The sequence below is a fragment of the Armigeres subalbatus genome, unplaced genomic scaffold (genome assembly GCF_024139115.2).
Source record: "Armigeres subalbatus isolate Guangzhou_Male unplaced genomic scaffold, GZ_Asu_2 Contig857, whole genome shotgun sequence".
Classification (NCBI taxonomy): domain Eukaryota; kingdom Metazoa; phylum Arthropoda; class Insecta; order Diptera; family Culicidae; genus Armigeres; species Armigeres subalbatus.
Genome location: NW_026943653.1, coordinates 941,731 through 969,564, shown reverse-complemented (window position 1 = coordinate 969,564; position 27,834 = coordinate 941,731). Strand labels below are relative to the sequence as shown.

Genomic DNA, 27,834 nt, shown 5'->3' with positions numbered 1-27,834 from the left:
GAAAAACATTTTGTCGTAAAAGAGAGTAAATCGCTACCTTTTCATTATGAGGAGCGATATCAGTTTGTTCCTTCAAGACATGTTTTTCCGGTTGGCACTTCTATGACAATATGTTTTTTCGAAGCACCTACTATTTTGTAGAACATTGAAAAATGCAAAAAAAAAAAACAAAACAAAAAAGTTACAACAAATAAATTGTTTTCAATGAGGGGGTAACTTTGCATCACTATAACTTCGTCATTTGAGAAATAGAAATTAAGTGTTTTCGAAAAAATAAAGATGCCCTTTTTGCGATGTCTCCATAAAATATAAACAACTTTAGCGATAAGGCCGATACAAATATATAAAAATCAGAAGGGTTATATACAAGATACGACCGCCCGACGTAAACTACGTAAAACAAATCATAAGATAATTATTTTGGTTAGAGCCTAGAGTGATTGAAATTTTGACTTTATATCAGATCTTCATGTGATAAATTTTGTACAACATTTGAAGTTGAATAAAAATTCTTCACACCTGTTTTGTTTTGTTACACTTACTTTAATTCAATTGTTTCTTCTTGCTAAGAAAGTCACAGAAATTAGCAGAATGACAAAATTGAAGAGGACATTGAAAAAGGTGGGAATTTGGATTAAGATGTAAAAAAATGCTGAAGAATCAAACTTAAAGCACGTGAAAAATATTACTATTCTCAATGATGTCTTTACTTATGTAACAGGAACTTAGTCACATTTGAACATAATGCAATAGTGTCCGCTACTAGGAGACATTTTTCTGAATCGTAAAATTTTTCACCAAAATTCACCATCGAAAAACGTGTTCAAATGATCAAATATAATTTGTATGAATCATCAATGGTCAATACTCATATTTTGTGTTTCTTTCTTCTATCTATTCTTCCTTTGAGGCAATATAACTCACGAAGAGGATGACCGATTTGCGAGATTTCCTCATTAATCGATTCGTATTGGTATCAGCTGTGTTTCTATATGCAAAAGCTCAGTAAATTTTAAAGAAAAAGGTGGGAAAATTGCTAAATACAATAATAGGGCGAGTTTGGAGAAAACCTAATGCTCGAAAAATGATCTAGAGTGCGGCGTCGCTCGCAATCAATGCAAAAAATGACATTTCGAACGTTGAACGTAAAAACTTAAGCAATGCAGGGTACATTCTGCTAGTATGGTGTGAAAGGAAACATAATACGGATAGTTAAAGTTTTTTTTTTGTTAAATGGCTTATGTATCCGGCACTGGAGGATCTCCCTAAATATAATCAACCCGAAGATTATAGAATATTGCTAAATCTGTAAGACGATTGTTGTTGCGAACCGATCGGATTTTCGTAAGCAAAGTTATAAAGAAAATTAAAATGCTCATTATTGATATGTTATTCTTTTACGTGCTCAATTGAATTTCCCAAGATTTAGTATTTCCTTAATAATTTTTCTTGCAAGAAGCGAATTGTTTCGTAATAAAGACGATTTATTCACTTGATAAGTTTTTTATGTTGCCAACGTACTCATATATTTTAAGATATTAATGACCAACGTTGCAAAACGGTTTTCCGAAAAATTTACTGTTTTCCTAATAATTCTCATACAAACTTTAAACCGCGCGTGCGTGCTTAGTAAAATTACTTGGATATATGGGGTCAGGAGGTAACGAGGTTTGTTTTGGTAAACGTTTTGCCGCGTGTAATGTGTAGTTTTTCCGCAAATCATGTTCGATCGGACACCAATCCATGCTGCCTAAATAGTAGGATACACGCTAACTTTCACCTACTCAGTGACTGAGCAAAATTGCATTGCACTCTCTAACTATCCCACAGAAATTTCACTCAATTTCCGTCAAAAAAGTTAGAGTGTAACCTTGTTTAAAGTTGGTAATCAATTTTAATATTCACCTCTTGCTTACATGAACATGTCCTGCATCTAGCAATTTTTCATAAACACTACTTTTTTGCTCCGACTAGAGATGTCGCAAATTAATCGATTACTTCGATTAATCGATTCTTCGTTGTGATAATCGATTAATTTTGAATCGATTATTACCCAACGATTAATCGATTCAATAATCGAGATGAATCGTGAGTAATCGATTAGTTACTAATCGATTAATCAGAATTTTACGACATCATAAGGATGTCGAAAATTAATTGATTATTTCGATTAATCGATTCATCGTTGTGATAATCGATTAATTTTTAATCGATTACTATACAATGATTAATCGATTCAATAATCGACAAGAATCAAGAGTAATCGATTAGTAACTAATCGATTAATCGGGATTTTACGACATCTCTAGCTCCGACCGCGATCATTGCCGTGGTTCTATTTTGCACTTTTTGTGCGAATCACCGCACAAAAGTAGAGCGCAAGAACCAACCGCAGACGGCGGTCGTAACGAAACTATGAAATTTTACTGGCTTGGAAAAGATTTTGAATTTTTAATGATTTTACGTTGATAATCAATAGTATCAATAGAATTGGCAAATTGCTGGAGAGTTTCCGAATCTATTGATAAGCAAATCTCGAAAATCCATCGAAAGATAAAGACGCTATTAGCGTTTGAAATCTATCCTAATTTCGTGACGGTCTCGAATTTGGAAATTTCGGATTTACACCCTGTATCTGAGTCTTCCCCTTAGACGTAGTTTACGTCAAAAAATGTGCACCACTACACCCCACGCCCAATTCCTCCCCACCCAGCTCAGATTTTAAAAATAACATCTTGAGGGGCAACAACAAAATTTCAGGAAAACATGTGAGTTTTCAAAACACTCTATAACAAATCCCAGAGTTTGCTGATGAGGTTTCTCTTTCTCGTCAAATAAAGTACTCTAGATATAAATACACGCTCTAGATCACATCAAAAGGCTCGTTTTCGAATCACAATTCAAATTTTCTAAACATTAGCATGGCACTTGGACCAGCAGACAGCGTACAGGGAAAGATTAACGAGGAAAAAATTATAATAGGGTTACTGCTCCTGGACTTCATCTCATAGTTCCGATATTGGTCTCACGAAAAACAAAGCAATGAAAAGGTATCTGGTTCGTTTATTAATTTTGTGATTTTTTCAGCAGTAAGCACGCATGTTAGCAAAAAGAAGCGACGAAATTGGTGCAGTATTTCTTTGTTTCGCGATGAGATGAATATATGTTCAGTGAGATGGAAAATGGAACAGTTCCCCTAATTAAATTATGCACGGAGAAACCAAATAATGGATCAAAAAGTTGAGGTACGTTTTGCGGAATATTTTTATGAATCCACTTAGATCCACCTATGATTTATATATGTAACAAAAGAGTAAGAGCTACTGAAGCTGATGACATGCATAACAGCTGCTACAACCTGCTACCCTGAAAGGTATACCCGATTAAAAATAGTGTTGAAAAACTATAAAATCTGATATAGCTCCTTAAAATGAAGAGATAGCGATTTGCACTTTTCTACGACACTATGTTTTTTTGAAGCACCTAAAACTTTTTAGAACATTGTAAAAATGTAAAAATTTAAATAAAAAAGTTAGAGCTAAAAAAATAATTTTAAGGGGTTACTAACTTCGCACTCCTATAACTTTTTCCACTTCAGAGATAAAAAGTTGGTGTCTTCGACAAAGTGTCTTGAAATTGTCATTTCTACAATGTCTCCATCCAATATAAATAATTTTATCAATAAAATAAAAAAAATATTTTTTTTTCTCGGGGTGCACCCTTTTAAGTCAGTTTTTCTTACTCCTAAAATAAAGTGCTCTAAAAATAAAGACACCCTCCAGAACACGTCAAAATTCTCCAATCAATAGTTTCGCCGATAATACCAATGTCCCACTTTTTTCAAAACCATCCCACTGTGCGGGGGTGGTTTTGGACATAAAACCCCCCCAGGAGATAAATTTTTTAGAGGAAATTTTTTTTTGAAGAAAAAATGTTCAGAAACCCACCCCCCCCCACAGACCAACTTAAATTTTAATTTTTTACAACTTTAAGTTGAAAATTATGACTGCCCTATGATTGATTTTTTATAGGACACCCTATTGACCGTTCAGTTTAACCCATTTTCGGGCTTTTGAGTGGTCGGTTGACCATCGGAATGAATGGCATGTGAACAGGATATAAAATTAAATTTCCAATCCGACATCAATCTGATGGAGAAAATTACCCCCGGCATATCTACAAACCTGTTCCACTTCGTACCGTACCTTACCTTGCGTACAGTTTGTTATAATTTAACTTATATTGATAGACTGATGACAGGGAATGATCTTCCATGATTGAATTATATTGAAGGCTAAGAAAAGATTCGAGATTTTCAACGATCAGCAATAATCTAAAGCAGAAATTTCAAATATAAAAAAAGAAAAACTGTTAGAATGCCTAATAATAAGATCTGAATAAGAATTTAGATCAGTACAATGAGATCAATTCTGATAGTAAGTTATAATGCTAAGCAAAATGGGTCAACACGTGATTGGGTGGAAACCAATTAGTGCAAGGATGTACTAGCTGAGGATAAAAGGCCTTTTCTTCAACTACAGCATCATCAACGTGCACTGCCCAGACGAAGGGCGACCCGACGACGGGAGATAAACGTTCTATGCATAGCAAACATGAAAGCCAACATCGACATCGGCGACATGATCGCTCAGCTATGAAGGGTGGAAATGTGTTTACCGGGAATCGGACCGGATAGACTGCATACCGTATCGAATGACTACGGCCAACGATGCATAAGCTTTGCAGCCTTCCGCGGAATGGTACTCCGGAGCACTTCCTTCCGCAAGAATATCCACATGTGGCCGCTCACCTAACCAAAAACCGAAGAACATATCTACCACGATCTAATCGACGGTAACTTCTTCTCCGACATGACAAACGTCCGCATTGCGCTCAAAACTCCGGACTGTGTCAACGTCGGCTAAACATTGGGTGGCTACAAGATAGTAGACTAGTCCAAGACTACGGACAACAGCTGGAAGTGGCACCCCCAACGGAAGAGCAGCTAGTCACAGCTTCTTTTGAGGATGGCTGAATAGATATTCGATCCACCATTGAAAGCACCGCAATCGCTGCACTAGGTTCGGTACCCCAGGATCAGAGAGACGACGAACGAGGCATGATACAAACGGAACAAACAGCAGCTGTACTGTAACACACGAAAGTTCTATGCGAAGTTAAACCGTTCACGTGAGGTACACGTACCGAAGCCTAACAGGTGTAAGAATATAAACGGTAATCTTTTTACGAACGAGTGTGAGGTAATCTAGTGTTGGCGACAGCGCAATGAAAAGCATCTGAATTGGTAGACAACGACGCCTGTATTGTGACTAACGTGGAAGCACACGCATAGGACATATGTTTTCTTGCTTTGGATATTCAGGAGGAGACTGGGCGGCTGAAAAACAGGTATCGATTGCTTCTCTTTAGTAAAGGGCTTTCGGCAAATCCGAAGTGTTATCATACAATAAATTACATGGTTATAATGATTTTGGCGAAGAAGGGTGTTTGGCAGAAACGCTTTCGGCGCACCGAACAAACTAGACCGAACAAACCATTAAGCTGAAACCCATCTGGCCGAAAGTAATTTGGCCAAAAAGGTCATATAAACGAAAAATTCATTTGGTTGTTCGGCCATTTGGCTGGAAAAGTCATTTGGCCGAACAAGTCGTTCGGCCGAATATGTTATTTGGCCCAATAGATCACGTGATTTCTGACATCTTCTTTATTTATTTATCACTTCTTACTGCAAATGTGAGAAATCTGAAGCAAGAAGTGATAAGTGAGAAAGTCTCACTTTTCACTAATCATTTCTTACTTCCTCTTTCTCTTTGTGAAAAGTGAATATGTAGTGTGAAGTGAGGAGTGAGACGTCTCACTCTACACTTCGCACTTCTCTCTTTTCACAGTAAGAAGTGCGAAGTGAAAAATGATTAGTGGAAAATGAAAAGAAAGACGTCTTACTTCTCGCTTTGCACTACTCATTTCTCACTTCTTACTGTGAAAAGTGAGAGGTGCGAAGTGAGTAGTGAGTCATCTGAGAGAAGTGATTAGTGAGAAGTGAGAAATGATTAGTAAGAAATGAGAAATGAGACATCTCATTTCTGACTTCTCACTAATAATTTCTTACTTATGTCTATAAAAAGTGAGTAGTACGAAATGAGAAATGAGACGTCTCACTACTCACTTTCCTCAGTGAAAAGTGAGAAATGATTAGTGAGAAGTGAGAAGTGAGATATTTCACTTATTTTTCTAATAATTTTTCACCTCTCAACGTAAAAACTGAGTAGTGCAAAGTGAGAAAAGAGACGTCTAAACTCTCACTGTAAGAAGTGAGAAATACGAATTGAGTAGTGAGACGTCTCACTTCTCATCTCGCCCTACCGACTTTTCACAGTGAGATGTAAGAAGTGAAAAACAAGGAGTGAGAAGTGAGAATTGAGACGCCTCACTTCCCACTTCTCACTTCTCACTTATCACTTCTCACTCTCTTTGCAGTGAGAAATGAGAAATGATGATTGAGAAACGAGACGTCAAATGACCTATTTGGTCAAATAAAAAATTCGGCCAAATGACGTCTACAGCTGTATGACTCTTTTGGCCTAATGGTCTGTTCGGCTAAATGGTATATTCGGCCAAACAACTTTCGGCCGAATGGTTTTTGTCCATACAGCGCTTCCCCGATTTTGGCATGATATGAATAGCATTTAATATGATTTTTGTAAGAAAAAAATATTTAAAAAAAAATAAGTGCGGTTACTTTGTATTGCTAACAAAATTGCGTAGTTTTGCCTTTTTTCTGTTGACATCTTTCGAAAGGGCAACAAAATAAAATTTTCATGAAGTATTAGAAATTTTCCATAAAAAATAGGTAATTGCCAATAGGCAAATTCGAGAAGGATCCAGTGGTAGAGTGCGCTGCGAGAGTTTGGGAGAAAAGTCGACAGAAGCGATTATTAAAATTAACTTCACTTTTTGGTATATGGTCAAATGTTTTCCACTGGCAATGGCTTCTTACAGTCTTTAAGCAGCTGTTGAAGACGAATTCCATCCAAATAAGCCGCGAGTTAAAAATCCGGGAATTCATAACCAAGATAGTGCGGTGGAGGCACTGCAAGAGATGTGCTATTTAATCGGAAAAATCATATGCAAGCACCCACCGGATGGAAGCTCATCCCAAAGAAAACAAAATTTTCTTCCAATTTGCGACTATTTCAGCTTTCATAAATGGTTGGATTAACCAGAAAACGCGAAAATCGTACTCCCTCCGTATGCTGCCAATGCACTTTTTTGGCCAACGACACTTTTTTCGTGGTTCTTGTGACGACCACCAGATGTCGAAATGATCGATGAGCTTTACTCAAATTTGCCTATAAAGAAATCAGGGCATAAGAAATAAATTAATATAAAATTTCCACAATTTCCATGAACAATTGAAAATTTTTCACAATACAAAAATTAATTATTAAAATTTTCGTGAAGAAATCAAAATGTTCCACGGAAAAAATGCAAAATTGTTATAAATAAATTAATATTAGCAATAAACAATTACAACATTTTCCACAAAATAAATATCAAGAAAATTATTTAGCTCTTTTTTAGTGGAATGTTTTCACTGTGACAAGTCGAGTCAAGTACGAGACACAGTTGGGGTCGAAATACGTATATGTAAAAGTAATACGAAGTGGTGGAATCAAATGGATTTTTACTAAACTCGTCTTATGACAGTGAAAATAAATATATATTTTTCATAAAAAAATAAAAAATGCCCACAAAATCTATATACATAATAATAATCTATACACATAAAAACGAATTTCTGTCTGTCTGAACCTTATAGACTTCAAAAATACTGAACCGATCGGCGTGAAAATTTATATGCAGACGTTTTTGCGGAAGGTTCTTAAGATGGTTCGAGACCCCTACATCTTTTGGAAAGGGTTGCTCCCATACAAATGAAACAGAAATTTCTGCATAGCTTGAGAACTAAGAGAATAAATCAATTTTAGGCGAAACGAAGTTCGTCTGCTCTACTAGTAATAAATAAGGAGCAATAAAAAATAAGAAATTTTTGATTAAAAAACAAAAAAGCAACATAATTGATAAAATTTTCCATTAAGTATAAACGTTTTCAAAGAAGGGGTCATCTATGGAAAAATGCTCAGTTTTATTGCTTTTTTATATTTCTTCAAGTAATTACTGCTCTTTATTGATTTTTTTGGTAAAGGTTTTTAATTTTTTGTGGAATAAAAATATTTATTTCGTGGAAAATTTTGGAATTGTTGATTGCCAATATTGATATATTAAGGGACATTGCAATTTTTGCTTCGAAAAGGGCTGATTTATTTTTGTTTTGTGGAAAATTCTTTAGTGTTTGTGGAAGTTTTGCATTATTTGTGGAAATTTTATATTTACTATCAGACTTCCATGAGTCGATATTGATCATCGAGTCATGGAAACATCGAGATGTGGAAGAGAAATTCACAGTAACCCAGAAAATATTTTTTAATATGACATAATTTGCTTCATGGAGGTTAGACTGTATTTATTGTTTTTACCCTGCCTTCAAAATTGACAATTTTTTCTTTTTTAATGAAAAATAAAAAAAAAATTTAAAGGATTTTTTTTTAAATCTTTTGAAAGCCAATTGTGTAAATCCTTTTTTCGTTTTTTTCTCACATTCTACTATTATAATCATGAATGAGCTTAAAAGCTCACTGCGCGTGATCAGAAGATGTATCTTCTCACAGATCAGTTTTCACAGTTCAAAAATCCTGCTGATTTGCTAACCGTGTGCCTCCTTATAAAATGATTTTTTGCACCGTTCATCATAATTCACCACATCGCACAAGTACCCAACAAGTAAAAACATTTGGCTGATATGATAGAATTAAAATTTCACCACCTTGAAGCTGCTGCAGCTGCTCAGAAAAAGTTTAAAAATCACTTGTGGTTGACAAGAAAGGAATTCTTTGGCCTGTCTGTGTTTAAATCTAAACTTTTTTTGAAGAAAGAGAGAAGCTTGTTGAAGCTTTTAGAACAAAACAGGGCTATACTGGTCCAAACAAAAAACGAAACGTCGCACAACTGGGCACTTCGCCCGATGAGCTGGCTACTATAAATATTGTAGAATTTTCAAAATATTGAGTTTTGGAATGAGCTGTTGGACCAACCAGCAAACAAGTGGAGACCAAATCACAATTCAAAGGGATCGAGAAATTGTAATCAAACTGAATATGATCAATGATTACGCGATGCGAGCTAGTAAGCTCATGAAAGATTCAAATAGGCATATGAGCAAAACAGAAAACGATTTACCAGACTTGCTCTAAACACAGCAGATTTTCGAAAGAAGCGATCGAACAAACAAAAGGCAACTCTAAGCAATTTATTTAGCAATTCGGAGTAAATGCTACTGCATTTATTTATTTTTATATTTTTTTATTCATTTTTTTTTTTCTTACAAAAATCGTAACTAATGCTAATCGTATCATGCCAAAATCCTTATATGTTTGTATGTAATTATACACCATCCTGGCCTAAATCTTGCTCTGCATACGGTTCCAGTCAACAGTATAGTCGAAAACTGCAGTATGAAGGGCCAAAAACTGGGGTTGCGGACCCGGTTACAGTGTAACTTACTCGAAGCCGGCGGGATAGAAAGAATCTACTTCCAACAGTGTAATCCAGTAGACTAACAATAAGATTCACAATTTTTGTTGGGATTTACGGGGGATGGTTGCCAGAAACCAAAATTATTAACAAAAAAAAGTGTGTTGACACATTGGCTGAAAGCCCGTTACTAACGAACAGCATATCGATACCTATGGCGCGTGTTGCGGGAACTCAGCTGGTTACGTAATCGCAGAAGCAGTAAGTCTTTTCACTTCACGGGAAACGTTGTCATGTCATGTCATGAGACAAGCAACCCATGGTAAACAAAATTCTTCAACAACTTCAAGCACATCCTCATCAAGCACTACCTAAACACCAACACCACCCGGTCCTCCTCAATTGCAACCCGCAACCATGTACTTTGGCTTGGTAGAAATGATATGTTAGGTACAAAACAATGATGGGAATGATATGTTTAGGGTTTCTGGCCCACTCGGATTCAATCCGGCCACATCGGTCACAATCCGGAGGACCTACGGAATGGCCATTTTCTAAATTGATTCAAAATAGGTTGTGCGACACCTCAAACTTCATGATTTTACAAAGCAATAATGAGAATGATATGTTTAGGGTTTCTGGCCCACTAGAATTCAATCCGGCCACATCGGCTACAATCCGGGGACCTACGGAATGGCTATTTTCTAAATTGATTCAAAATAGGTCGTGCGACACCTCAAACTTCATGATTTCACAAAGCAATGATGGGAATGATATGTTTAGTGTTCCTGGCCCACTCGGATCCATTCCGGCCATAATCCGGAGGACCTGCGGAATGGCCAGGAATTACACCGAAAATTTATACAGAAATCATACCGTAAATAAAATCAACAATGGAATTTTCGGAGGAATTCCTAGATTAATTCCCAAAGAAATCCTGAAAGAATTCCGGTGGAAACTTCAAGATTTCTACTGGGAGATCCTCCAGGAGTTTTTCTGAAAATTCCTCCGGGAATTCTACCGGCAGTTCCTCAAAGAGATCCTGAAGGATTTTCTCCGAGAATTATTCCGGTAGTTCTATCGGCAGATCCTACAGGGGTTCCTCTGAAAATTCTTCCGGGAATTTCTCCAGAATTTCCTCCGGGAATTCATTCAAGCTTTCTTTCTGGAATTCATTAAGGCTTCTTCAGGAATTTATATAGAAATTTCTCCAGAAGCTCCACAGAGAATTTCTCTGGGAGCTCCTCAAGGCAATCTCCGGGAGGTCCTTTGATGATGATGATGATCCAGCTACATACTCCTAGAAAGGTTACAGCTAGACGAGATTTGTCTATAAGAGGATTTATCCAAGAATTTTTCCGAGAATTCTTCTGGTAGTTTCACTAGCAGTTCCTTCGGGGGTTCATTTGAAAATTCTCCTGAGAGTTTTTTCAGAAATTCTTCCGGAAGTTATGTCAAGAATTCCTCCGATAGTTCCGATTCATCAGCAATTCATCCGGGTGTTTATCCGGGGATTCCTCCGGGAGTTCCACCAGTTGCTTTTCCAGGAAATCATGCAGGCTTTTTTCTCAGGAAATCATTTAGGCCTTCTTCAGAAATTTAGCTGGAAATTCCTCCCAAAATTCTCCCAATAGTTTCTCTGGGAGTTCCTGTAGGAGTTCCTCTAGGAGTTCCTCCTGAAATTCCTCCGGGAGTTTTTGCGGGAGTTCTTCCGGCAGTTACTATGGGAATTCCTCTGGGAGATCCACCGACAGTTTCTATGAGCATTCCTCCGGAAGTTTCTACGGCAGTTCATCTAAGAGTAATTTCCGGAGGAGCTCCCGGAGGAATTTCTGGAGGAATTTCCGGAGAAATTATCAGAGGAATTTTCGGAGGAACTTCCGGTGAAACTTCTGGAGGAATTTCTTAAAGAACTACAGGAAGAATTTCTAGAGTAACTCTCGTAAGAACTCTTGGATGAACTCCCAAATGAACTTCCGTTAGAATTCCAGGAGGAACTCCTGGAAGAGTTCTCAAAGGATCTCCCGGAGGAACTCCCAGAGAAATTCTCCCAGGAACTTCTGGAAAATTTTTTTAGATGAATTCTTGGATATTCTGCAGTAATAGCGGAAAGAATTCCAGAATGAAATCCTAGAGGATTTCGCTATTAAATTTATGGAGGTATTCCCGGAAAAACTCTTGAAAGTTATCCTGGAGGAATTAAAGGAAGAGTTCCAAGAGGAATGCCCGGAGAAGTTCCTAGAAGAATTTCCGAAGGAATTTCTTATAGACTTACAAGTGAAATTATGGTGTGAAATCGGAGGATATGACGGAAATTTTTTAGACGACGGAAATCTAAAAATTTCTGAACAAACTTCTAGAGGAATTTTGGGAGGAAATTCCGTTTGTATTCTTGAAGGAACTCTCGAATGTATTCCTGAAGGAAATGCCGGAGATTTTTCTAGAAGAATAGCCAAAGAAATGTCTTGAAGGAAAAATTGGAGAAGAAAATAAATCTTCAAGGAATTTCCTCATGAATTTCCTAAAAAAAAACAAATTTAGTGAGAGGTTTCTAGATAAGGAGAAATTACAATTACATGAGAAAGATTTTCGAATGATTTTCAGAGGAATTTGAGGATATCTTTCCGGAGGAATTTAGAAGTTCCCAGGGGAGCTTCTAGAAGAATTTCAAGAAAAAATCTTTGGGCCCGACCTGCCCTCTCTGGCTACGCCCTTGTATCATTCCCATCATTTGCTTTGTAAAATCATGAAATTTGAGGTGTCGCACGACCTATTTTGAATCAATTTAGAAAATGGACATTCCGTAGGTCCCCGGATTGTGACCGATGTGGCCAGATTGAGTCCGAGTGGGCCATGAACCCCAAAAATATCATTTCCATCATTGCTTTGTGAACCTGTTTTGACTTAAAATTGTAAAATTGTATTGACCTATTTTGACTTAAAATTGTAAATGGCCACTTATTCCGGGGACAACTGACCCCAACGGAATCTGGAATAATTCTGGAACCATACTGTGGATAGCCTCGCAACTAATATAAAACTAGTATAAATGGAATGCAACTTGTTGCGGAAGAATCGGTCAAGAAATGCGATTTTTACAGCAGTTTAGATTTTTGAAAGCCCTTAAAAACAGACGTTGGGGACGGAAAGGTTAAGACAAACTTCGCCATCTTTCTCTTCAGTGTAACAAAAGCATCCACTATTGCTCTGCTATCGGTTCCAGAAAGGTCGATATCGTCCATAATGCCCAGGGACATATGTGCAATTGTTGAACAATAAATTCGAAGGTGCATCTCCTTGCTTCAATCCATCAGTCAGAGGTCACAAATGAGGTTGACACTTCTTCTGCATTTCCATTGATTTTGAGACATCAAACATTGGACGTATCAGCCTTAGCAATTTCGCCGGAAAGCCATGTTCAGACATTATCTGTAACTGCTCTTTTCTTTCATAGAATTGTACGCTGTTTTGAAATCAATAAACAGATGGTGAGTCAGCAAGTTTCACTCCCGGAAAAAAAAACACAATAATTCTAATGCAAAAGTTCCCTAAACAAATAAGAATTTCCCATAAAACAAAAGTTTCTTAGCACTTTTAAAAGCCAAAATTTCAATTTATAAGAAAAATTTTCCATAAAGAAATAAAAATTTACCATTGAAAAAAAATATAAAATTTACATAAATAAATCAATATGGGACGATTCAAATATGACGTCCACTACCTTTTGAGATTTCTAGACCCCCCCTCCCCCCTCTGTCTCGCTTTTTTGTATACCTAGTATATGCAGTGTCACAAAATCTTAGACCCCCTCCCCCCCTAAAACCTGTGACATCATTGTTGAACGACCCCTATTATAAAAAAACAGTTACAATATTTTTAGATTTTTTAACAGTATATTTAGATTTTTTAATATGTCGAAATTTTCTCATTTTTTTTACAAGTATTGGCTACGTATAGTTTATTATCTTGTCTACTTTCTTTTGGTGTCAAGATTAGCAGATTTTAAGGAATATAAGTCAAGTTTTATGAATATTTCCTTCATACGGATTTGAGGTGTTTGCACAACACAGTTTCAAGTAGTTTCTTCCAATTTCGCACCAATATCCAAACTAATTAAGGGGAAAGACGGCTTTGGCAGGTTTTGTTCTATTATTGGCAGGGGGGTTTTTGTCGACCAAATTTTATGAAATTTGACCACAATATTCTTTGATATGCAAAGAATGTTTGGGCCAAATTTGAGCCTAGTCCGTCATAAAAAAAAACCCTGCGAATAATAGAACAAAACCTGCCAAAGCCGTCATTCCCCCTATATGTTTATTCTTGACTAGTAGTGCTGTCGGGTATGATTTGAAATTCCTAGATTGGTATCAACGGTGTTCAGAAGCGATTAAAAATCGCGTCTCATTAAAAAAATACCTACGAGATAAAACATTCGAGAAAACAGCTAGGTAGAGCCTAGTCCACTATAAGATGTCAGGACCACGACTTTGCCAATTATTGGAATAATGGTGGGGCGAAATATTTAACTATTGAAAATAATCCTCGTAAACTCGTAATCTATAATACACGATTGGTAAAAGGAATCGATACTTAGTTCATTTGCAAACAAATAATTGATGTGTACATCAGTGCTCAGATCTAGATAGGAGCATCGTTAGTCAATAGATGGAACGTAAATCACTTTTACTGCATTGTTCAGGCTATTGAATCAAATCAGTAGCTTTTTGTTGGTAATTGCTGCCAGATCCATAACTGTATAGTCAATATGCATTGTTCACGTACATATGTGTTCATGTGCTCTTTCCTATTTCCAATTAGAGGCCAACCATGATTCGTATGTGTATTACAACAGATTTACTTGTACGTTAGGAGACGTTGTTCCTTTCAGTTCGTAGACCAAATCGCTGGTAATTTTAAAGAATCGACACTGCCCAACTGCTTCCGGACTTAGCAATGTCGATTTGCCTTCGATTGAAGCCCAACTGAAAATCAATCACGACCAACAATGCTCAATATCGTCCCGCCCCAGGGAGTCGATGACAATAACAAAAGAAGTTTCCACTCTTCCTCCCCACTGCGAAGGCGTCCGAATATTTAAGAATCGAAAGGCCATCAATTCACGCCAGGGTACCGCCCGCTAGTCGTCGCGCTGACATCCGCTGCAGCAGTGCTGTTATCGAGAGCTGCGGGCAGTAGCGTGCGCCTCCATTGTTGTTCAATCCTTTCACTGACTTCCCCGGAGCTGCTGCCGAGACCGGGCCACCGATAACGGGGTCCCAGCAAGGGCATAAACAAAGATTGCAGCTGTAAATTTCATTTCTCGTCGGTGCGGATCAGTGGGGGGAAGATCCAGTGGGGATAGCAGGAGTTTCGGAAAACAAATTGCACACTTTGTGCAATCAATTCGTTTCGGAAGCGCGTCAGCTGGGTGCTCGGGATATTGAGAGCTCACATTCGCTTCCGCGAGCTGGTCGTTGGTCATTGTACGAGTTAATTGTTGAAGGCGGTGATTGAATGTAATAATTGGTGCGAGATGGTTTGCCACGGAAAATGTAATAAATATTGGATGATAACTGCTGAATGAAATTTTAATTAATTGGTTTTGGAAATGGAAGTTGGTGTTTCTGCAGACTTGGGAAATTAAATTGGACATCTCTCTGCAATTTATTGAAAATTGATTTTTTTTTTCAACTGGGTCATATGCTTAACGTAGATGATTTTATTTTATTTATTTTTGACAGATCGCTTAATAATTCATTTAGCTAATGAATAAATAATCAATTACTTCCATGAGCGCGATAAAAATAAGTTTCACAAGTGCATATTTCTTGTCATCGAGCATATTGTGCTTTGCGATAGAATAAATACTACTATGAGCACTTTTCAAGGAAGGAGTTTTACAGATTGGCTTCATAAGCAGTGCAATCATAGTATTTGATTCATTGCGCTACCATGGAGCGACCAAAACTATCTAAGTAGCAAAATTGTCTGTTTTTCTAAGGTCAGTACCTATCTGGTGATTATCTTTGGCTACGACGAAGAAAAGTAATTATAAAAATTTCGAAAATTATGCAAACTACCGCTGAAAAATCGGATTGAAAGGAATCAACTGCTGAACATTTATATAAATATATCAGAACTATCCATCAAGGAATTAATGTCAAAATTATGGAAAGTATAGAAAATTATATAAAGTACAATAATATTTCAGCCATATGTATAACTGAAGCCCATATATCATGTAAAAAGTTTACAAAATATTGAATCTTCCTTTCCAAAAGTTAAAAAAAAATCGACGAATATTTTGATCCGCTTCTAACTTACCCCTCTCTTCAATGTACTGCTTTCTCTACTATTGCCACCCACTTGACTGCATACCCACTACTTTCCGAGTGCTGTTCGACCCTTAACAAGCAACCACATCTTCTTCCGTTCCGGTTACAGTCGATCATCTGCATCTACTTCTACTTTGCTCTCTTGATGTGCACCAGATTTCCATTGAAGTACCTCTCTTGTTAACTTGCTTTCCACCTTCACCACTTTCCAACTGCTAAGTACCTGCCCGGCAAGTCTGTTAAACGGAAACACTTTTTGATTAAACTCTCCACCATGTGTGCTTTCGTGATCCATCTAGCCTGGACTTTTTTTCCCTTTCTGTTCCTTTGCCTGTAAATATATGAATGTCAATGAATAAACACGTGAGAGCGCAAAATGTAAGTGTGCTTAAGTCTTGTGAAGCGTGTAAACATCAGTAAATGAATTTACGTTTAATTTTCAGATTCAGGTTTGAATGGTAATATTTTCGTCATGTGCACTATTTTTTTTTTTAATGTGAGAACTTCTTATTATCATGATCTCTTCGGCAGTATAGTAGTTGTAAACCACACTGCATTTTTAAAGAACTCGTCACTATTTCTGGCAACCAACACCAGAAATCAACTTTATATTGAAGTAAATGATTTATGTTTAATTTCATAAACTAAGCTACATGTACACATTGACGAAAATATTTATTGCAAATCTAATTAAAACCCAATTGTATTATATTAAACCATATCGCCTTATAAAAACAACTCTAAAAAATCGCTAAAACGTTGCTTTTCCTATGCCTTTTCTACCACTACTGCACTCCTACTGAACACACTTTTTGCAACAACTCACCGTTTCAAACACGAACCAACTTCCTCCCGTTGAACTACCACCGTGCGCTATGAATAAACAAATGTTACAAAAAAATATTCCAACACCAAACCCACAAACCAACAATTCTGCACCTGTGAAAATGAAAATGCACACGTTGAAACGCCACGTCACCACCCACACAGGAGGGCAGAATAGACGAAGAAGTGAGTACTGCCTGATGCGTTTGGCCCTTTTCTCGAGGGCGAATAGGCGAATACTTCGAGCTTTCGTTTCCTGTTTCTTTTTTTTCCTGCCCATTTTGTTTTTGTTGATTATTCACCATTGTTCACTCGTAGCGTGGCGTTACTCTCTATCCGCTGGTTGTTATTGTTTCATGTTGCAGCATAGTTCTTAATCCTGGGAAAAAAAAAGTTCTTTCATTTCAATTTGCATTCCTGCGCTTCTTGTTTGCGATTACGATGGATTCGCTGCATTTTTCGAAACGTGATTATTTGGCTTCTGCCGGTTGAGTTTTGCAACTGAAAATTGGGGATTTTGAAAACTTGTTTTAATTGTACTTCGTGGTAGCTTAAATGTAAAGGCGATGTTTTGAAAGTTTATAATTGTAGGCACTGTTGATTCTACTACAATGATATATGAAAACACGTTATCCAAGTAGAGTTTGGTCAAACTTACGCAGCACATATACACATAAACACTATCGATTCGCACTCCAACGTTGAACAAAAAAATAACCTCCGTTAAATTAAATCAAATGCATTAAAGCGCCATCGATATCGATGAATAGCCATTTAATTATGGCCCATTAGTAGCTTAGCAATGAATGTTCCACTGTTCGATGTTTTCATATCCACTTTATATATATAGCTGCATGTGTTCCTAATATTAGTGACCTAAATTATGTGCATGTCATTCGCCGGAATGTTAATTAGATTATTATTGTTCAATCAACATTTAATCATCTACGCAAGTAGCAAGTAGCATCATAATTTTATAATTCACCATAATCTACCATGATGACATCATTCCAGTGACATAAATTATGATCCGTATTGTGACCCGATCGAGATTTCTAGTTCATCTCAACAACACTCAGCAAATTATGAGTTTCATTTCGCTATCACACGATCATCCCGAAAATATTTATTGCTGAATAGAATCAACATATTTTACAATACGAGGTAGCTCGCTACATGTTTGTACAAGATGCAATACAATAAGCCATTTTATGAGACGTTTCGCGGTGGCCCGTTTATTTACTTCTAATGTTTTGTTTTGGTATGATTCTGCGTGAACATTCCGTTAGGTCCGAACACAAAATAATGTTTGTAACGTTTTACTTTTCATTCGTGTTTTCTTCAGCATTTCATGCTTAGAATGCAATGGTATGAATTTTCTAACGTTACATTTTAAGAATCATATGAAAAACTATGTTCTAAGACCCTGGTAGACGAAAAGTAAAACAGGCAGAATTGATGATGGGACCCATCGGAATGTTCGGCGCGAAATTACCAAACAAACGGGCTCCCACTAATTGTCAAAGTAGATAAACACGAGAAAAACAGCTGTTTCGATCTGTCTCATAAAATGCCTTATAGAGTATTGGATATTACTTTAAATCCAATTAACATTGTGTAATTAGTGAAGTGAATGTTTTTTCCCATACTTTATAATCCTGATTTTATTTACCACAATCCGGTTATAAGGTTATGCAAAGCTAGATAAACTTTTTACTTAACTCGAAACATTTGGAAGCGTAAAACAAAAAATTTGGTATTTGGAAATAATTTTAATCGATTATATTTTTAAATTTGTAACCACTTCATACGAGGCATACCCACCTATAACACTTCATATTCGGGCACTGTTACGCCGGGTAAAGCAACATAAGGCAGATAATAAAGATCTATGATAACTTTTGTGAAACCGTAGGACCCCTTCATTTAGAATTGAGAGAAACTATATGTGATTAGGTAAAACGGACATGTTCGGAAATTTAGCCTAAAACAATGAATTTAGTTGATGAATTGTATGCATAGGCCAAGCATCTATAAAATGTGCCTCTTAAAATAAAAGTGTTGGATTAAAATTGATATATTGGTCAGTCACTTAAACACTACCTTAAAATATCATTGGTCTAAATAAATAATGTTTGTTGTTTTCGGCGGTAAACAATACAAACTTTCCAAAAATAAACATCGGTGAAAAAATGTATGTACTTCATATGGTACGTAAAAATTTTAAAATTGATTTTTTTTATGCCAAATGTCTTAAAAATGCATGAAACGTCGATATCTAGTGTAACCTCGGAAAAAAAAATTTCTCTTATATAATCGTAAGCCATTATCAATATTGAATATAATGTACAATATTTCATTATACTCTTCCTCCAGGAGTCCCTCCACGACTTCCTCCAAGACTTCCTACAGAAATCCTTCCAAGACTTCCTCCAGGAATCCTTCCAGGACTTCTTCCAGGAATCCATTCAGGACTACCTCCAGGAATCCTCCCAGCACTTCCTCCAAGTTTTCCTACAGGAATCCTTCCAGGACTTCCTCCAGGAATCCTTCCAGAACTTCCACCAGGAATCCTTCCAGGACTTCCTCCAGGAATCCTTCCAGGACTTCCTCCAGGAATCCTTCCAGGACTTCCTCCAGGAATCCTTCCAGGACTTCCTCCAGGAATCCTTCCAGGACTTCCTCCAGGAATCCTTCCAGGACTTCCTCCAGGAATCCTTCCAGAACTTCCTCCAGGAATCCTTCCAGGACTTCCTCCAGGAATCCTTCCAGGACCTCCTCCAGGACTTCCTCCAGGAATCCTTCCAGGACTTCCTCCAGGAATCCTTCCAGGACTTTCTCCAGAAATCTTTCCAGGACTTCCTCCAGGAATCCCTCTGGGACTTTCTCCAGGAATCCCTCTGGGACTTCCTCCAGGAATCCCTCTGGGACTTCCTCCAGGAATCCCTCTGGGACTTCCTCCAGGAATCCCTCTGGGACTTCCTCCAGGAATCCCTCTGGGACTTCCTCCAGGAATCCCTCTGGGACTTCCTCCAGGATTTTCTACAGGAATCTCTCCTGGACTTCCTCCAGGAATCACTCCGGGACTTCATCCAGGAATCCCTCCGGACCCTTCAGGACTTCCTTCAATACGGGACCTCCTTCAAGGATTTCTACCGAATTTCCTCCAGAAATCCGTACGGGACTTCCTCTCCAGGCATCCCTCCGAAAAATCCTCCAGAAATCTAGGAACTTCTCCGGGAATTCCTCCAGGAATCTCACTGGGACTTCCACCAGGCACCCCTCCGAGACTTCCTCCAGAAATCAATCCGGAATCTCTCCAGGAATCCCTCCGGAACTTCCTCCAGGAATTCCTCCGGGACTTCCTTCAGGAATTCCTCCGGGACTTCCTCCAGAAATCCCTCCGTGACTTTCTCCAGGAATCCCTCCAGGACTTCTCCCAGAAATCCCTCCAGGACTGCCTCCAATAATTTCTAAGGGACTTCATAAAGGATTCCCTACTGGACCTCCTTCAAGAATTTCTACCGGGCTTACTCCAGGAATCCCTACGGAACTTCCTCCAGAAAACTCTCAATGACTTCCTCGAATTTCTGAATGGGGGATTCCTGGAGGGATTCTCAAATAGATTCTTTGAAGATTTTTTAAGGGAATTCCCGTAGGAATTCTCAATTGAGGCATTTCCGGGAATTCATCTAGGAATTACTCAGGGAATTACTCCAAGATTTCCTCCGGAACCTTCGCCGGGAATTCCTCCAAAAAATTCTCCGGGAATTCCTCCAGGAATTACTCCGGGAAATCCTCCGGGAGTTCCTCAGGGAACTCCTTCGGCAATGGCTCCAGGAATTTCTTCGGCAATGTCTCCAGGAATTCCTCCGAGAATTTATCCAGGAATTCCTCCGAGAATGTCTTCAGGAATTCTTCTAGGACGTAAAATCCCGGAATAATATATGCGATCATTTATTTACTAACTACCCAATTGTTTCGGAAATTCCTCCAAAAATCCTCTAAAATTCTTCGACAAATTTCTCCAGGGACTCTTCCAGGGAATTCTCCGGGAATTCTTTAATGAAATCTTGCTGAGGGAGATTCTTACAGAAATTTCTTCGGGAATTCCTCTAGGAATTCCTACAGGAATTCATCAGTGAATTCCTCCGGAAATTTTTCAAAGATTCTTTGTAGGAACCTCTCCGAGAATTCTTCGAGGAATTCTTCCAGAAATCTCTTCCTCCTGGAGAAACCACCGGAAAAAGCCAATAAAGTAATTTCGATGATGTCACGCCGTGATCAAAAACGATCCTTATTCGAAGACATTTCAGGATGAGTTCCAAAACAGAAGTACGGAGGAATTCCCGTGTGATTCCGGAAGGATTTTTGAAGAAATTCCCGGAGGGATCGTTAGAGGAATTTTCTAAGGGATTTTCGGAAGAATTCCCGGAGAGATTTATGGAGCAAGTTCTGCAGGTATTCTTGGAGGAATTCCTGAAGGTATTTCTGGAGGAACTCCCGAAGCAATTCATGGAGGGATTCCTGGAGGAAGTCCTGGAAGGATTCCTGGAGAAAGTTTCGCAGGGTGGTGGAGGTTTTGTAGTCATTTTGTGAGAAAACATGATTACGAAAAATATTGTAATTACAGTGTGATGATGTTAGCCGTTTAATTAATGTTTTAACCCTACTTGACCTAAAGATTCTGTCCAGTGTAAATAAAAATGTTTGTGTAATCTCTGTTAAATTTAGTTAGTGACTAAATATGGGGAATTTTGTAGTTTTTTCTGAGGATGAATGAATGAACATTCGAAACGTCGGCTTTGACTAAAATGGTTTTCTTATTAGTAACCTGTGGACCGATACAACGCTTAAAAACCCAAAAATCGCAAACGACGTTTGTAAACTCATTAATACGAAACATATTGAATGCCTAAATTTTCTGGAAATATTTTTTTTGTTCCTAATTTCCAACTCAAAGAACCACCCCAAAGAAAATAAATGAGCCCTTCGAATGAAATGTGATATATAACATGCAAACATTTACCAAAGATGATATAAGACCTGTTTCAGTACCATTGCCATGGGCTCCACCCCACTAGCCCGAATGCCAGTACCCCAAACACCATTACCCCGAAGGCCACTACCCCGAATGGGACAGTACCCCGAAAACCATCACCCCAAATGGGACACCAACCCGAAATCCATTACCCCGAAAGGCAATTAGCCCGAAAACGTTTTGAGTCTGTAGTATTCTATTATTATGTTTAACACCAACAAATATCGATCCCAAGTAACCAATAAGGACTATACTGCCGCTAACCGCAAGTCGAGCACATCTGTATATGGACTCCCATATACAGATGTGCTCGACTTGCGGTTGATACGATAACACCTTTGATTTTCTCCAAAACAAGCAAAGCACAATTGTAAAAATTGATTTTGTTTAATTTTTGACGTCCTTTGCACCAGTTATCGCACAAGTGGTCCCAATTTGGCCAATCCCATAAGATAACAATGGGATTTGCCAAATAAGGAACCAAAATTAAGAATAGTGCCACAACTGCTGCATGCGTTCCTTTTATGGATTAATCAATTTTGAGGATTATAACAAATTTTATTGTGGTTTTTAAAGCTGTTCCAAGGAGCAGGAAGTAAATCCTTTCGTTTGATATATAAAGTCCACCCACATGCCTTTTACATATTTTTTAAAAAATAGTTGTTCTTATGTATGGCGACAATTGGTACACTCACTCTAGTGCTCAAAAGTTTCATTTCCACAAAAAAGTCCCCATGCAAAATTTGAGCTCAATCGGGCTCTGTTAAGTGTTTGGCTAAAGTTGTCAAAATTTGACTTTATTTAAACACGGAAAAATTTACAAGGTTACAAGGGGTACGTGAAAATTTCTAAATCGTTTTTTTGATGCCAAAAATCTGGTGATACTACAAGAAAAAATAGCTTTTTAAGACAGAAATTTTTGAGTTGGGGGAGTAAATGAACTTAAATTGGAGGATTTAAATTTATTTTCTGAGATAATCATGGCAAGACTCTACAACACTACCCATAATTCCATTACCTCGAAGGCCACTACCCTGAATGCCATAACCCCTAATGGGATACTATCCCGAATGAGCCAGTACCCCGAATTAGTCATAATTTCATGTTTGTACTTCATTTCAATGAAAAAAAATGATGCTCAATTAAATATTATCCATAGTTCATATGTATGAACAATAATTGGAACCGGGACTGTTTCAATGCAGTATTGAACTAAGTATTCTCACTCAGTGAGATCCCGATCATATGACACCCTTCAAGAGTCCTGGAGGGTAGGGGAAGATTATGCAGCACGTTCTAATGCACAATGCAGAGAGTTGGAGGCAATTGCGGTCCACGTCAGCCTGGCTACAAGGGCAACTAGGTGGGTGTAGAGAGTCGACTGTATACTGCCGCTAATCGCAAGTCGAGCACATCTGTATATGGGAGTCCCTACATCTCGATGTTCTATATCTTTTACTAACTCACCTATGTCGATGGTTTCCTCATTCCCTTTAATATACATACATTTAGGCTTTCTACATCTCGATCACCTCCCTATCTCGATTGGTTCTGATCATATTTTTTCAGGATTCACTCTCCTTATGTCGATATATTCAAATTTTTAGCCTACTAGACTGTCTTTGGACAACAATAAACACATAAACAACAGGAAAAGACATTTGTTTTGTTTTCGCTTTTCATAGCAACGAGCATTTTTTGGATCTATGGAATTGAGATACTTAGATAAATGCATAACAGATTCTGTTCAACGTACAGTTTTGATTTTCTTCTAATTAACTATAACTGTTGTTCCTGTTATTATGATCTGGAAAAGTACTATTCTACGAAATGCAGTAAGAGAGCCCTTTTTTCAATAGAACGCGTTTTTCCGGTATAAGGTGAACAGAAGGAATGGAGCCTTCTATAAATGAACGCGTTTGCTCGCTATAAGGCACACAGAGGAAATAATGCCTTCTCTAAATAAACGCGTTTGCCCGGTATAAGGAAGACAGAGAAGATGATGCCTTCTTTAAATGAACGCGTTTTCCCAGTATAAGGCATACAGAGGAGATGATGCCTTCTTTAAATGAACGTGCTTAGACCATGATAAGGCACACAGAGGAAATAATGCCTTTTGAAAAGTAACGCGTCTGCCCGATAGAAGGCGAACAGAGAGCCTTCTTTAAGTCCACAAAACTTCCCGAAGACAAACAAAATATCCCTCTCTTTCTCCCATACTCATGCACTTCCTCTACCTCACTAATTATTACTCACTCACCCGCTCTTATTCGTTCACCCACTCTTACTCACTCAACCACTCTTGCTCAGTAGTCCACTTTTACTCTCTCATTTACTCTTAATCATTCGCTCAATCTTACTCACTCACTCACTCACTCTTAATCACTCACTCAGTCACTTTTACTCATGCATCCCCTGTTACACAGTTATTCCTTTTTACTAACTGACTTACTCTAACTCACTCCTTCCTCTTACTCACTCCCTCACTCTTTCTTATCCACTCACTCTTACTCACTCACTCACTCTTGCTAACTGGTTTACTCCTACTCACTCTCACTCACTCACTAACTGTTATCTACTCATACATGCTCTATTACTCATTCACTCACTCTTACTCACTCACTTTTACTCGCTCACTCTTACTCACTCATTCACCCACTCGTCGATTCTGCGCTTTAGACCACGCTTCATCCAGAATCCATTGCTTTTACTACAGCGACCAAGGAACAACTTCAACCTAGTTGCCCTTGTAGCCATGCTGACGTGGACCGCATTTGCCTCCAACTCTTTGCATTGTGCATTATAACGTCCTGCAAAATCTCCCCCTATCCTTCAGGACTCTTGAAGGGTGCCATATGAACGGGATCTTACGGAGTGAGAATACTTTGTTCTATACTGCATTGAAACAGTCCCGGTTCCAATTATTGTTCATACATATGAATTATGGATAATATTTCATTGAGCATCATTTTTTTTCATTAAAATGAAGTACAAACATGAAATAATGACTAATTCGGGGTACTGGCTCATTCGGGATAGTGTCCCATTAGGGGTAATGGCATTCGGGGTAGGGGCCTTCGGGGTAATGGAATTATGGGTAGTGTTGTAGAAAATTGCCACGATTATCTCAGAAAATAAATTTAAATCCTCCAATTTAAGTTCATTTACTCCCCCAACTCAAAAATTTCTGTCTTAAAAAGCTATTTTTTCTTGTAGTATCACCAGATTTTTGGCATCAAAAAAACGATTTAGAAATTTTCACGTACCCCTTGTAACCTTGGGAATTTTTCGTGTTTAAATAAAGTCAAATTTTGACCGCTTTAGCCAAACACAGCCCGATTGAGCTCAAATTTTGCATGGGGACTTTTTTGTGGAAATGAAACTTTTGAGCACTAGAGTGGGTGTACCAATTGTCGCCATACATAAGAACAATTATTTAAAAAAAAAATAAGTAAAAGGTATGTGGGTGGACTTTATATATCAAACGAAAGGTTTTACTTCCTGCTCCTTGGAACAGCTTTGAAAACCACAATAAAATTTGTTATAATCCTCAAAATTGATTAATCCATAAAAGGAACGCATGCAGCAGTTGTGGCACTATTCTTAATTTTGGTTCCTTATTTGGCAAATCCCATTGTTTTCTTATGGGATTGGCCAAATTGGGACCACTTGTGCGATAACTGGTGCAAAGGACGTCAAAAATTAAACAAAATCAATTTTTACAATTGTGCTTTGCTTGTTTTGGAGAAAATCAAAGGTGTTATCGTATCATATGAATATGCTTTATCGATATGAACATGGTTTGCGGTGATTTGATTGGTCATTTGGCGTATAAAGCACTAGTGCGGTAACTGGTGCTATAGCCACAATTGGTACATCTAGCCTATACATGTTTGATATTCGATGGTCAAATGTTTTTGCATTCTAATGAATAATCTTATCTCACTTAGTTTGGGTCTGTGATATTTGAACAACTAATTTAGTTAAGTGATGAGACTTTTAACCACAGTTTAACTGATTTATACGGATCAAACAGGCATGAGCTGAAGGAATCGACCAGAAACGAAGTTGCTTCAGTTTTGCGTGATGACTTAAAGAGATAATTTTTACCCTAAAACACAGTCGTGCCATATCGCATTAATCAATCTTCAATCACTTATGTGGAATCGAGCTTTATCAACTAATGTTCCACTCAATCTAAGGTTCAATTCGATAATTAACCCTTGACGATAGTTGAAGAAAGGAATCAAACAGAGTTCAACCTTTTTCCCAAACGATTATAATAAAATAAAAATTCAAAACTTATTCTCAACTGCAGTATAGATTCTAGATAACACTTGGCTGGATGCAGTCGTAGAAAGACGTGCTCGCCCCAAAAACTGCGGGAGGCAGCACCATCTCGCTGGTGAACAATGTGATGATCAGCAATGTGTTTCCGGAATGCGGGGATGCACTAAAAAAACAGCGATTGTAATCCTTCCACTTTCTCATACTCAGCGGAGCCAAAGTATAGCAGAAGTAGCGTGAAGTACGAGCAAATCTGTATATATTGTTCCTGTCAAGACTACCCACTACATCTTCTGCCGCAGCGGAAGGGCCCCGGCCTAGATTCAGGTCAAACGATAACCGACGAAACGGGGTGCATGTCATCCGAGTCTGGTGTGTTGCCTCCCATTCGGGATTCCACGGAAATAGCGCCCGTGATGTGGAAAACCGGTCGGCGGTTGACAGTGTGGAAATTCCTTTCTCGTGTAGTTGATTTTGGATTTGGGTGATGTTGAAGAGAAGGAGAAGTGTCGGCGTTGAAGACAATACGGTTACACATCATTGTCACAGCTTGAACGAAATTGAAATTGAAAGCTTTACAATCGACGTTTTTCTTTTCTTAATTCAGGCATTGCCGATTATGATCAAAAGTAGACCATTGAACTTAAAAGGCAATCAATTCTAATAATAATATTGATTTGAAAATGAGTTAACTGGCTTAAATTTTTTTAAATCATTACTAAAAGTGGCCTAAACATAGACCCCATTCGATTTTGATAACACGGACGAAACGTTTATGTTGCCAAATGATTTGGCCAGAATCCAATGATTTTTGTTTCAACATGATACCCCACAATCATTGCTTATTGTGACATTAGAGTCGCAAATTTCTTCTATTTCATCAAACTAATTTTTTTTTTCGATTTTTCATATGATTTTTTGAATATATTTTTTTGTTTTCTCAATCGAATGTAGGCAAAATCAAATCATGTCAATATATTAATAATAAACAGTAAGGTACCTAACTGCAATATTATTAACATTTTTTAATGCTCTACTAATTGTTTAAGAAGTTTTCTTCTGTTCTTCTCGTGCTTCGATCTCAATTTAAATACATATAATGTTGATCAAATCCTCGTGTGGCAGACATGTTCCAAAAAAGATGAAATCAATTTATTACAATCCAATCCAATTCTATGTAATGATACACTAAAAGTCAAGTCAGTAGATTGAATCAAATTAAAGCCAAATACAAAGTTAGTAGGTGATACTTAAATAAATGATCTCTTTTCGATTATTTTTGGAACCTTATAAAATTAAATGCCTGTCAATACAAAATCGTATATGATGTAACAAATGGCAATCTGGAGGCGTTTTGGGGCCTCTTCCCCTATTTGTTACTTTGGAATCCTTAAACGACGTCACTCAAACAACGATAGAGAGAGAAACAAATTTACTGACTCTTCAATTGTTTGCACAACAACGGCCGTTTATGAAACAATTTTAACCTCATTTCCTATAGAAATAGGACTTCAACAGTAGACCAGTTCAATTCCAAATTTTTTAAAATGACTTATCTGCTTTCGTAAACAAAGATTCAAACGTCGATTTGACGAATCTGACCAACTGATAGCAGAAGCCTTCCACGATGGTGTTGGTTTACGTGGGAGTGCCATCAGATTCGTCAACTCGACGTTTAAATCTTTGTTTACAAAAGCAGATAAGTCGTTTTGAAAATTTGGTATTGAATTAAAG

General features: G+C 37.7%; 1 protein-coding gene across 6 annotated transcripts in view; it reads left to right on the top strand.

Annotated features, from left to right (window-relative positions):
* LOC134204733 (calbindin-32) overlaps positions 1-27,834 on the top strand; it is a 277,167-nt gene that overhangs the window by 233,368 nt on the left and 15,965 nt on the right. For 5 of the 6 annotated variants that reach the window (XM_062679534.1, XM_062679533.1, XM_062679535.1 and 2 more), the window contains one exon: positions 16,938-16,958. The exons of the other annotated variant lie outside the window; for it this stretch is intronic. In XM_062679534.1, coding sequence (XP_062535518.1) covers positions 16,938-16,958 — 21 coding nt within the window. The remainder of the gene's footprint in view (positions 1-16,937; positions 16,959-27,834) is intronic. 6 annotated transcript variants of the gene reach the window in all.